Source organism: Ovis canadensis, chromosome 15, assembly GCF_042477335.2.
Source record: "Ovis canadensis isolate MfBH-ARS-UI-01 breed Bighorn chromosome 15, ARS-UI_OviCan_v2, whole genome shotgun sequence".
Taxonomy (NCBI): domain Eukaryota; kingdom Metazoa; phylum Chordata; class Mammalia; order Artiodactyla; family Bovidae; genus Ovis; species Ovis canadensis.
The window spans coordinates 85,518,067-85,531,865 of record NC_091259.1 but is presented as its reverse complement, the minus strand read 5'-3'; the positions used below and the strand labels follow the sequence as shown (position 1 = coordinate 85,531,865).

The window sequence follows — 13,799 nt, the reverse complement described above, 5'->3', positions numbered from 1 at the left end:
GACTTATTCATGCAAACACGTATGCGTGTGTGTGTTGTCTCTCAGTGGTGTCCGACTCTTTGCAGTCCCAAGGGCTGTAGCCTGCCAGGGTCCTCTGTCCATGGAGTTCTCCAGGCAAGAATACTGAAGTGGGTTACCATTTCCTTCTCCAGAGCATCTTCCTGACCCAGGGATTGAACACAGGTCTCCTGCAAGCATAAGGATTATCAAGAAAATATTGATAGATAAGTTGTAACCCCTGAATACCTTCATTGCACCAAAAGAAAGCCGTTTCTGGTATTCATCATACTGGTCAACAGGTCATATTTTTCACAATGATAACCTGTTTCTGACATTCTATACTCTAACAAGAAAGTGAAAATGTTAGTCACTCAGTCATCTGAGTCTCTGAGACCCCATGAACTGTATTCTGCCAGGCTCTTCTGTCCATGGAATTCTCCAGGCAAGACTACTGGAATAGCTGACCATTCCCTTCTCTGGGGGATCTTCCCAACCTAGGGACAGAACCCTGGTCTTGTGCATTGCAGGTAGATTCTTTGCCATATGAGTCACCAGAGAAACTCATACTCTTATCAGGAAGAGGTTAATTTCTATTCAGGACATGGATGCTAGAAATATTTGTCACAGCCATGCAGGAAGTATGAACTTTTCAATTAAAACTCTAGGGAACTTCCTTTGAGTTTGTACATTCTTGAGAGATGTGAATTTAGATATATACATAGTATTAGAGCCAAAGAATTTTAAAATTAATCACAGTAATTTCAATAGCTAATATGAGGATTATTTAAAGTTTCTTGTAGCTAATAACAATTTTATTAAATGTAAGTTGAGAAAAATCAACCTTTCAGAGCAGAATAAGTTTTGTATTTAACCAAATTATTTCTCTAGAACTGTAATTTGCATGAATAATGTATCTTCCCTTTCATTTTCATATGTTGATTTATGGTTATTAATTCATGACTATTAAACCACTTTTCAGTTTCTGGAAAAAATCCAATGTGTTAATATTTTGTCTTGAATATTCATTAACTAACCTCATGAGAAAGATTGATCTATACATTTATTTCTCATAATAGCTTTCTTTGAACTGATTGCTAAAATCTAAGTGAATATAAGGCACTCTTAAGTATCCTCTTAATCTATTCCCTAGAAAGATTTGTGCATGATTGACAATGTTTCTCAAATGTTTGGAGAAATTCACCAACATAAAAAACAGGGCATAGGATTTCTTTGTGAGGAAGATTTTGGAAACAAATTCCATTTCTTTGGGCTCCCCAGTGACTCAGCGGTAAAGAATCCACCGGCAGTACAGAAGATGCAGGGACAGGAGTCTGAACCCAGGTTGGGGGATTGCCCGGAGAAGGGCGTGGCCCCCACTCCAGTCTTCTTGTCAGGAAAATCCCACTGACAGAGAAGCCTGGCGGGCCAAGGTCCGTGGGGTCACAAAAAGCCAGACACAACTGAGCACACACAGACCCCCATTACACTAACAGATAAGACTGTACTTACACTTTCTATTTTTATTGTATAAGACTGAATGCTGTTTTTTCAATGTGTGTGTTTATTTCATTAAGATTTGTAATTTCTTAATATAGATTCTTCACAATATCTTACTATTTGCCATGCCTGTAGAATTTTATCAATGCCAATTTTTTCCCCTAATCAGTAAAGAAAGAGATAAAAGTGGATTGTTTTTAACTCAATATGTCAAACTCAAAACATAACATGCCTTTGTCGTCTCTCTCTTCCCTTAGAAACCAAATCAATCATAGTAATGATAATGAGAAATAAATAAAATGGCCAAGCCACATTAGTAAAACCAATGATGGGATTTCCCTGAGGTCCAGGGGTTAAGATTCTTTGCTTCCACTGCAGGGAGCATGGACTTGATCCCTGGTGGAGAAACTAGGATCTCACATGCTGTGCAGCACAGCCAAAAATAAAGGTGAATAAATTAAAACAATGGTAAAATTAAAATCAGCTAATATGATCTCATCATAATCTCAGAAATGTGAAATGATTATGGAGGAGCATAGATGAATGAAGCAGAGAGGGCATGGCTACAGCCAAGAATGCTTTAACCTTCAGAGCTAAAGAACAAGTGACGTAAATTTTAGAGCCCCTAGAGCCTCAGGCTTTAAAAGAATGAACACAATAAATACTGAAGTTTGTATGAAAATGAAATGGTCAAGGATAAACAGGATCCACTTACACAGAAGAAAAGATGTCAGAAGTTGCTCTAATGGATAGTGAGATTTACTTCAAAGCTACCATAATTAAGAATATTAACCTCCAATTAAAATAAATAAATTTATATTAAAAAAAGTATATGTGGTAATGGCAGGTACTTCAAAGGAATATAAGAAAGGCTTATTAAACTGAGTGAGGTAGATTCATGATTACGTCCAGTTACTCAGAAGCATCTCTGTTAATCTCATTATAATTTTTTCATACTTCATTATTGACGAAGAGCATTTTTTTTTCCTTTGGATCATGAGTGCAAACCTGAGACATGAACGAGTAATTGTCAGAAGAAGAAAAAATAGAGCAGTTCTTAACTTGGGCTTTATCACTGAGTAATCATCATATCTCCCTAGAAATACATTTAACTTTTTCTCAGTATTCAGTTAAACACCTTTGATTGAACTATATTACACAGGTATTCAAAAAATGAGTGATGCCGACAGAGACTAGCTATTATTTTTAGGATCTTCTTGCTTAAAATCAGGTAATACTTTTTATAAGGCAAACTCAAAACTCCTCATTTTACCTGGTGTAAAATAAAGTTTTGAGAAGAGCTAAAAGTTGCATTTTATAAAACTGAATCAGAAGAGTTAGTTATGAGAACCTAAGTGCAAATTTAACCCTAACCCTAACACTAACCCAAACCTTAACCCTGACACTAAACACAGTTATCATCTGTGTTTGCAGCATTGTTACAAACCACAACATAAACTGTAGCGTAAGGAATGAGTCTCTAACTATATATCCCTTTTCATCACTCTGACTTCCATAATGTATTATTTCTCTATTAACCGAGAAGTAATTGTAGCTCATCTGACCATCAAAAAAAATGTAAAATACAACATACAATTTATTTGAAACATAATCATATATTTACTTATAATAAAGATAAACTAGCATCAGAAATATATATGAAAATTATAAGGCATAATATGAACACAAGCATATTTATCTGGCTAATACCCAGGCTGACTTTAATTCAAGTGGTTTTTCAGTCCCACTGGACTTCTGAATTATATTGAGGGAGAAAGCAGTTTCATAGTTATCAAACTCCTGACTGTCTCTTTCACATCTTTATTCCTAAGGCTATAGATAAGAGAGTTCAGCATAGGAATCATGACAGTAAAAAACACAGTGGCTACTTTGACGAGGAGCCATGAGCTTTTGGAGTTGGGTACACAATAAAGGAACAGAACAGTCCCATGGAAAATGGCGATGGCGGTCAGATGGGAGGTACAGGTGGAGAAGGCTTTTCGGAGTCCACCAGCTGAAGGCATCTTAATGATTGTGACAACTATGAAAGCATAGGACATGAGGATAATCAGGAGGCTACATACCTCATTTAGTGTAGAAATGAGGAAACACATCAGTTGACTGAAATGGGTGTCAGAACAGGAAGCAGAGATGATGGCAGAATACTCACAGCCAAAGTGATGTATGACGTTAGAACCGCCGAAGGACAGCTCCAAAAGAGAACATGTGATTGTCCAGGAACACATTCCACCCCACGTGTAAGTCCCAGCGACCAGGAGGCTGCAGAGCTTAGGAGACATAGCAGCTGTGTAGAGCAGGGGGTTACAAACAGCCAGAAACCGGTCATAGGCCATGACTGCTAGCATGGACATCTCCATAATCACAAATGCACAGCCAAAGAAAAACTGTGCCATGCATCCTTTGAAAGAGATAACTCTGTCTTCCACAACCAAGATACCTAGGAGTTTGGGTGTAAATACGCTGGAAGAGCAAATATCCAAAAAGGAGAGATGGCTGAGAAAAAAATACATGGGTGTGTGGAGTTTGGGACTGGTCCTTATGACCACAATTATGCCAAGGTTCCCCACCAGAGTGACTGTGTAAATGGTCAAGAACACCAAGAAAAGGGGTGCCTGGAGGCATGGGTATTCTGAGAAGCCCAAGAGGATGAACATGGTCACAGAGCTCTGATTTCCTTCATTCAGTACCATGGCTCTTGATTTAAAAAACACAAAGAAGAATTAAAATTGAGCAGTGGAACATGAGAAGCTGGAGTGAAAGAAACTGAAGACAGCTCCACCTAAGCTAGTGAAAGCAGTGTGGTCAGTGTGTACACAGGAATGCTCTGAAGCGTCAAGCTGAAGTCTTTACAACTTGAATGAATTTTATTATGGGAAATTAGCTTTATCCTTTAGAACTTTTGTTTCTTTACCTGGAAAATAAGAAAATAATAGTATTTATCAATAGTAGTAGTATAAGTAAATGATTCTTATATGAATGTGATGCTTAGAGCATTAAATATCCCCAAGATAGAATATGATTCTATGAAAACACAGGCTACCTAGAAGGAAATCAGGAAAAAAAAAAAAGAACTAAACAAATCATTGGTTGGATTATGGCAGTCACATGATAAGAGCAGAATTAACCTGGGAAAGATTAAACACTTTTAATACATAAAGAAAAACATAGTAGTAAATTTCTGTTGGGTTAAAGATATAACCGCACAAGCACGACTGTCCTGGGACTAAAAAAGTAGAATTTAGCCTGTAGATTGCTGTTTTCAGCTCCTATAGGTTTCCTCTGCCAAAACCCTTCTGGATTCCATGTCCCTCAGATCAGAGTGAAAGGATGATCCTAGGTTGAACCAACTCACCAGACGCCAGATATCCTCGGTGTATCTTTATGATGGATTCCTTGCTAACACTAATATGCTGCATCCATGTTTTGTATCAAAATTGAAATTTTGACTTAAATGTTTCCAGTGCTTTCATCAGAAAGCTGAGGATTCCTGCAAAATATAGTTAATAAAGATAGCAAGAAATATCATCTGTCATTTTTGCAATAGTCAAGAAATTTAAGGAGGATTAACACACCCTTGAGTAATAGTTAGACCTAGAAATTATACTCCACGATGGCATTTTAATTTGTTTTATATCTAACCACCTAACCCTGGGGACTCAAACCCTGAAGAATTCTTACAGAGTTTATTGTCATGAGCTACAAACAGAATAACCAAAGGAAACTTCCTCCTCTGTAATTTACAGCATGATTTCTTTTGTCGATGATCTATTGCTGATGTTTTTGAAAATAATTCACCTCTACACAGAGGCTGTGTTCATGCTTGCTAAGCCGCTTCAGTTGTGTTGGACTCTTTGCGACCCCATGGACTGTAGCCTGCCAGGCTCCTCTGGCCATGGGATTCTCCAGGCAATAATACTGGAGTGGGTTGCCATGCCCTCCTCCAGGGAATCTTCCTAACCCAGGAATTAAACCCCTCTTAAAGGCTACCCACTCCAGTATTCCGGCCTGGAGAATTCCATGGACTGTATAATCCATGAGTCAGACACAACTGAGCGACTTTCACTTCACTTCACTTATCTATCATGTCTCCTGCATTGACAGGAGAGTTCTTTGCCAGTAGCACCACTTGGGAAGACCATACAGAGCCTACACTTCTTAAAATCATGAAAAATTATATTAACATATTTTCCAATGACCCTAACCCAAATTATGGCTGATAAGATATGCTTTTTAGTCTTATATATCTCTACATATATTGATATGAAAACACAGTTAACAATACACTATACAAAATCCACAGCATTATACTACACATATTTTTGCATTTAGCCAGTTAGGCTTATTATCTGTCATGCCCTGAATATGAGTGCCATCAGCCAAGGGTTGGTAGAGTGGAGATTTATTAGGTGTCATGATACTGGCTTAGACTGCAAGGAGGCCCAACCAGTCCATCCTAAAGGAAATTAGTACTGAATTTTCATTGGAAGGACTGATGCTGAAGCTGAAACTCCAATACTTTGGCCACTTGATGTAAAGACCTGACTCACTGGAAAAGACCCTGATGCTGGGAAAGCTTGAAGGCGGGAGGAGAAGGGGACCGCAGAGGGTGAGATGGTTGGGCGGCATCACCGACTCAATGGACATGAGTTTGAGTGAACTCCGGGCGCTGGTGATGGACAGAGAGGCCTGGTGTGCTGCAGTCCATGGGGTCGCAGAGAGTTGGACACAACTGAGTGACTGAACTGACTGACTGATGATCCTGGTGATAGATCCAGCGATATTTTTGTACTACAGTCATAGAGGTCATAGCACTAATACTTTAAACTCATCCATGTGATCCCTGCACCTACTCCTTTATGTTACATACCAAAAAGAAAGAAGGCCGTGTAAACTATTGACCCAATAAGATGTTACTACCTAATTTCTTTGAAAGAGGAAATTGCAACCACTCCATTACTCTTGCCTGGAAAATTCCATGACAGTGGAGGCTGGCGGGCTACAGTCCAGAGGGTCTCAAAAAGTCAGACACAACTGAACATACACACACTTTCACACATACATACACACGCAGTTTCCTGTGTGGGAAATCTTGATATACACATATGTAGGGGCATTGGAAAACAAAGATTACACAAGTTGTTCAAAGTGATTGACAATTCTAGTGCAGCTAATTTTTGGAAGATTTAGCCAAGCAGGTAACCTACAACTCAGCAGCTAATTGAAGTTCACTTTTACACATGTAAGCTATTTTTAGTATGTGATGGCTAAGAAATAAAGAAAATGTCTGCTTACCTGTTTGAACGTCTATTGACAGCCACATCAAAGCAGTTGGCCTCATATTTCAACTGAAGGTTTGTCAGGGCAGGGACTGAATCACCAAATATACTTGTAATTCCAACCAAAGGAGCCTTTTAAAAGAGAATCACTTGAAATAGAAGGTTGTCGATTTTTTACTTTTTTGCTATTTTATAGATAGATTTCTTAGTGTGCTTTTTATTAGTAGGTCAAATATAAATGATAAAAATAGCTGAAGTCCATGCAGACCGAAGATAATCAGTGCAACAAGTTCTACTTCTAATTTTATTAATTCTACAAAGTATTACGCTGAAATTCTAAATTCCTTTCTTCCAAATTTTGTTCAGAATTGAATGCTAGTTTCAGTTAAAGCAAGCACTGTGTATATGATACTAACTTGTTTCTTTTTAAAAATATTTATTTCTTTATTTTTGGTTCATGGGCTCCAGAGCCCAGGCTCGGTAGTCATGGTGCACAGGCTTAGCTGCCCCATGACATTTGAAATCTTCCCAGACAAGGGATTGAAAAAGTGTTTTTATCCTCCAATATGGAGTTTAATTAAAGCTTTAAGACCTTAATTCCATAAACTTTGACAGTGCTTCTAAATAAAGAAGCCCAGATTGTGAATGTTCCCACAGAGAGGTTGGGGATTGCATTATGTAAATATGTTTTTAAAAATGAATATCTTAATTATTAATGATATGGAATCTTTTGTGTTAAGAAACAGAATTATTTCAAATTGAGATGAAAAGATTTGTAGAAGAGGTAAAGCAGCAGTTAGAACTGGACGTGGAACAACAGACTGGTTCCAAATAGGAAAAGGAGTACGTCAAGGCTATATATTGTCACCCTGCTTATTTAACTTACATGCAGAGTACATCATGAGAAACGCTAGGCTGGAAGAAGCACAAGCTGGAATCAAGATTGCCGGGAGAAATGTTAATAACCTCAGATATGCAGATGACACCATCCTTATGGCAGAAAGTGAAGAGGAACTAAAGAGCCTCTTGATGAAAGTGAAAGACGAAAGTGAAAAAGTTGGTTTAAAGCTCAACATTCAGAAAACGAAGATCATGGCATCTGGTCCCATCACTTCATGGGAAATAGATGGGGAAAGAGTGGAAATAGTGGCTGACTTTATTTTGGGGGGCTCCAAAATCACTACAGATGGTGACTGCAGAAATGAAATTAAAAGATGCTTGCTCCTTGGAAGGAAAGTTATGACAAACCTAGACAGCATGTTCAAAAGCAGAGACATTACTTTGCCGACTAAGGTCTGTCTAGTCAAGGCTATGGTTTTTCCAGTGGTCAAGTATGGATGTGAGAGTTGGACTATAAATAAAGCTGAGTGCAGAAGAATTGATGCTTTTGAACTGTGGTGTTGGAGAAGACTCTTGAGAGTCCCTTGGACTGCAAGGAGATCCAACCAGTCCATTCTGAAGGAGATCAGTCCTGGGTGTTCATTCCCTCCAGGGAATCTTCCCAGCCCAGGGATCAAACCTGTCTCTCTGCATTGGCAGTTGGATTGTTTACCACCAGCACCACCTGGGAAGTTCAATAATGGTATTGTTATGGTATAATTGTAATGTAGTGAGAGAAATAATAATTTGCTTTAAAGAATACTACATTTTTCTGCATTGCCACTGTGCATAATATTTTTGTGTTTTGCCTATTTATTTTTCATTAAGCTTTTGTCAAGCATATTAAGAGTGTTCTTCACATGTTGAAATACTTGAATAATGACCAAGGTATTTCCTGATCAATACAATCACAAGTCAAACTATAGTGTTAAGATAGATTGAAGGGATAAGAAAGAAAAACAAAAGACATTTTAAGCAGAGAAGACAGTCTGAACCAAGGTAGGAGTTTGAATGTTCAACTTTTCTTCAATTAGAAGTAGAGTTTAGGCAGGGCAAACTTTGGGAGAGGGTGAGGGACAGAGAAGCCTGGCATGCTGCAGGACATGGGGTTGCAGAGAGTCTTCCCTGACTGTGAGACTGAACAACAACAAAAAGCATGAGATACGATCAGAGGACCAGAGAATCTCAACTGTGGAAAGAATGCAGCTGGGATTAGTACCGACTGCTGAATAGAGCTGAAATAGAGTTCCATGCCCACAGGACAAGTATGTAGTAATGAAGAGGTTGTGGTTGTAAAACGGTGTCGACAATGAGAATGAAACTGACTCAGTTTCAATATTATAATCATGGCATTCGATGCGGTTGCATTAGTAGTTGATGTAAACAGAAAGAAGTAACTCCCATTTTCATTTTGATTCAGAAACGAACATTATGTTCTTGACAACATCTCACTGCAGACGAGTCACTAGCAATAATTACATAGGCACCTGCAGTGTGAAGTAATAAACAGTGAGGTGTAATATGGGAGCTAGAGCATCTGATAAACCAATCCAGGGCCTGAAGACATCTGGAACACAGAAGAAGAAGGAGACTCTTAACACTGTCTTCAAATATTTCAAGGCTAAAATATGAAAGAAAAACTGGCCCTTTTTTCTGTGTCCTGAGCAGAGAAATGTAATTTTAAATGAATTAACTTTTAAAAGCCACAGGAAGCTAATTTCAGAACAACAACAATAAAAGGATTTTCTTTTTTTCTCCAGCGTCAATAAACAGAATAGTGTGAATGACTCAGAGTCTCTGGGTTGCCCAGTTTCACTAAAAGTATATAAGAAGGGGCTCTAGAGATACAAACTTTCAAAAGGAGGGGGGAGACTCTTCAGGAAGAATGCAGACATGATATTAAACTCCACAATGTCTCTCTACATTTCCCATACTCTGTGACTGGTCCTCACATTGGCCTAGAGCTTTCACTAAGATCACTTTTTGCTTGGTATTCTCAAAATGCTGTTTTTAAATTTTCTGTATAATTCTCAAAATCCATAATTTATACATCTGTAACAGGTTGATTTAACTACTCCATCTGATAAAATATCTATTACTATAATTAAGTAGCACATTCTAACCACCTTAACACATAAGGATTCAGTTCAATACAAACTTTATTAATCTTTGTCTTTAACTGAGGAGGGGCTTCCCTGGTGACTCAGATAGTTAAAAATCCTCGTGCAATGCAGGAGACCCAGGTTCAATCCCTGGGTTGGGAAGATCTTCTGGAGGAAGGAATGGCAGCTCACTCCAGTATTTCTGCCTGGAGAATTCCCATGGACAGAGTGTAAGGCTCGGAGAACCGCACTCTGAAAAGGACACTCAGGGACAGCCTCTAGTGGACTGACAAACTTTATTATCCAGTTGTGTAGTTTTATAATTTTCAGGGAATAGAGCATAAGGCTGACTTGCACATAGCCATACCAGACAAGCATTCAAGCATTCAAACATAAAATACAGTTCCTAACAAAGCTTTGGCGAAACTCTAAAGGGAGTCTTATCATGAAACAACAGTCCTTGCTCTCAGAAACAGGTGGTCAGAAGGAAGCCTTCAAACGGCTCAAGGCCGGGCGTATTGACCCTTCATCATGCGTTCCCTGCCCTGGGCACTCAGTGAACGCTCATAACCCTTTGTTATGCTCGGCCCAGCTTCCAGCCTTCGTCATGAGTGCAGCAAATACATTTTCAGTGTTTGCCTAAAGCCTTCCAGCTCCTCCAGGTTTCCTTCCTTTTTTTCTCAGGAGCAAGGACTGCCGCAGCCATGGTGACTCCCACTTTTTGGGCGGCAGTGGCTCGAGCGCATAGCGTTCGGAATCCTATAAGAACAATAACTAACAAACAGATCAGCGCATAAGAAGCCATCGTATGGGGTACCCAAGGTTTCGGATTTAGAAAGGAAGTACTAGCGGATAGTGTATTATAGAAGTCAGTGTTATATAACACGGGGAATGCTGCTGAAGGTAGACGTGATTTGTATTTGTTGATCTATCTGAGCTTGTTGGGCCCAGAGATCATGAGAATCCTTTTTCCAAGCAGTAATGAAATCATGATTTTGAATAGAATTATATAATGCCATTCCAGAAACTGTACCAACAGTTACAATTGAAATAATACCCACTATGGTAGCTATAATCCAGCCAATAAAACGTTAGCTTCTTTTCAGGGATTCTCTCAGAACAAAAGACAACAACATGGAATCTGACCAAGGTTCAGAAATCTTAACTGGAACCCACAAATCAGTCCTTTGCCAGACTGAAAAAACACTGTCTTTAGTAACATTAATTGGCACATTAAGATTTAAACAAGTATACAAACGACAGTACAGGACAGAATTGAGCCATTACTCCGAAATTGCCCAATAACAAAAAGATAGGGTGCATTTATGCAAGCATGAACATAACCGGTATAATTATACTCAATAGTATAATTATGTGGAATGGAAACATGTGCATAAGCATACGAGTCGCTAAACCGGGACAAGCAAGCAGGAATTTTCCAAAGATGCCAGTGTTCGGGCCCCAGGACTGTACTGATTATCCGGGGTCTGGGAGGTGAAAGACTTCCATTGTACCAGTTCAAAAGTTCATTGCGTTGATGCTAGAGTCCTGTTTGTGTTCTGTTAAAATGTGGTGCTGAAACATTATACCATTGGCAGGTGTTATTATTTTCTTGTGATTCTGAGCAATTCACAAAGAGTCCATGAGGCCCCCAATCAACAAAGTCATGTTGGCGTGAACAGAAACTTTTTTAAACCTTCCTCTGCAGGTGGACCAGTCCATCCCTGGCACAGATGATTTTTTTCTCTCAGGATACGTTGTCATAAGGAGGCTCAGAAGGCATCTGTTGCAATTTCTGTTTTAGTGCTGTGATCGGTCAGGGGGTGTGGAGCAAGGTCTATCGGTCTTCTGACTCTTTTGAGTGGGACCCACTGCTCGGTTCCATCATCTAAAATGACAAGATAATATCCCTTGCCTAGGAACTTAAGTGTTCCTGGCCACCATTGATTAAGACATTTAACCCAAACAGCAGTTTGTTCAGGCATACACGAGGGTGAATCAGAAAAATGTCGCTCTGTTCATGTTTCCTGACTGTGTAGAGACAAATTAAAATAATTGATTGAGGCAAATTAAAATAATTGATTGTTAGAAGGGCTATAGGCAAAATGGCTTTAGGTCCATAGGGGCCCCTTAGTTTATTCCCCCTGTTTTGTTTATTAAGAATGAGCTTGAGTGTATGGTGGGCCTGTTCAATGATGGCTTGACCTTGAGGGTCGTACGGGATGCCAGTAAGATGGCAAATACCCCATTGATGCATGAAATCACGAAAAGCATTGGCTGTAAAAGCAGGACCATTGTCAGTTTTGATGGACGCAGGGATCCCCATCACTGAAAAGCATTGCAGAAGAGCTGTGACGGCAGCTTTAGTAGTCTCTGCGGCAGAAGGAACTGCCCAAATGAAGCCGGAAAAGGTGTCTATGACTACAAATAACAATTTAAAAGGGGGCAGTTTGTAATGTGTAAAATCAGCTTGCCATAATTCATTTGCTTGTAAGCCTCTAGGATTAGTCCCTTGGAGACTAGTGGTCAAATGAAAGGGGGTACATGTGGCACAATTCCGAACAATTTTTCTAGCCGTTTGTAATGGTATCTTATATTGAACATGTAGTGCATTAGCGTTAGTATGGAAGAGCTGATGTTCCTGTTCGGGGGAAGAAAATATAGGGAAGATGAGGCGATCAGCCAAATCATCGCCTAAATTGAGGGGTCCTGGTAAATGGGAATGAGCACGAATGTGAGTAATAAAGAAGGGATGGAGTCTAGCTCTTATTTCTTGCTGAATCAATAAGTACAAATGTATAAGATCATTTTCATTGGATATAAAATGAGCTGTTACAAAAGATGGGAAAAGATGTGCCATGTAGCAAGAATCAGTTAAAACATTCAATGGGGTTTCTATTAGAGTAATAAACAATATAATGCAAATAATTCTGTTTTTTGAAGAGACTGATAAGGACTTTTTTTTTTTTCTGTAGGTTGGGACCTATTATGATTGCCCATCTTGCCTTATTTCCATCTATAAAATAATTAGGTGCATTCATGAGAGGGTGTTCAGAAACAATATTGTTGATGATAAAAGAAGTATTTTGTAAGAAATTCCATAATTTTCCTTAGGTGGGTTGGCCAATCTGAAAGGTAGTGGACACCTAGAGAGCATTATCAATTTCTGTTTTTGTCAAAGGTAGGTAAATCTGAGTAGGGTCATATCCAGCTATAGTGCACAAGCGAGAGCGTGCAAGAAAAATGATTTTCCCTATTAAGTCTACATAGGAAACAATGCGTTTAGTCCGTTTGGAATGGAGGAGATATACACATTCAATAGGGTGATTATCCTCCACTATAATGACAATAGGAGATATTTTAGTACCAAAGACATATATCTGAAAAGGGGAATTGTAATTAATATGGTAAACAAATGTTTGTTGAATTTTCTGTTCTATCAATTGTAATTTTTTCTTAGCATCAGGGGTAAGTTGTCGGGGACTATTTAAATCAGAGGAACCTTCTAATAATTTGAATATGTTTTGTAAAGCATATGTGGGAATTCCCAAGGTAGGTCGTAGCCAATTAATATCCCCAAGAAGTTTCTGGAAATCATTAAGTGTTTGTAAATCATCCCTTCTAATAGAAAGCTTCTGTGGCTATACAGTGTAGCAGTCCATAAGATATCCAAGGTATTTAAAAGGCGAATGGTGTTGCAATTTATCTTCTGCTATTAGTAGCTCATGATTAGTTTAGTTATGACCTCGTTACCTAATAAACTTAATTGAGATTCTGAGGGAGAAGCCAATAAAATGTCATCCATGTAACAAATGAGATATGCCTCAGGGAATTGCAATCTGACGGGCTGCAAAATTTTATCAACAACGAATTGACAGACCATAGGGGAGTTCATCATACCTTTGGGCAGGACCTTCCATTGATACCGTTGAGCAGGGGCTTGATTATTAATAGAAGGTATTGAGAAGACAAAACGTTGCCTGTCATCCGGATGTAAAGGTACAGTGAAAAAGCAATCTTGTAA

The 13,799-nt window shown here is 38.8% G+C and overlaps 1 protein-coding gene across 1 annotated transcript; it reads right to left on the bottom strand.

Moving 5' to 3' along the window:
* Positions 1 to 3,257: 3,257 nt before the first annotated feature.
* On the bottom strand, positions 3,258 to 4,211 carry LOC138420522 (olfactory receptor 1165-like). Its single transcript, XM_069553757.1, has one exon. It carries the CDS (start codon positions 4,206 to 4,208, stop codon positions 3,258 to 3,260), a length of 951 nt encoding a protein of 316 aa, XP_069409858.1. The 5' UTR covers positions 4,209 to 4,211.
* Positions 4,212 to 13,799: the final 9,588 nt, after the last annotated feature.

Bases quoted from the DNA above. Each gene is read 5' to 3' on its own strand.
- LOC138420522 (XM_069553757.1), bottom strand. From the start codon at position 4,208: ATGGTACTGAATGAAGGAAATCAGAGCTCTGTGACCATGTTCATCCTC.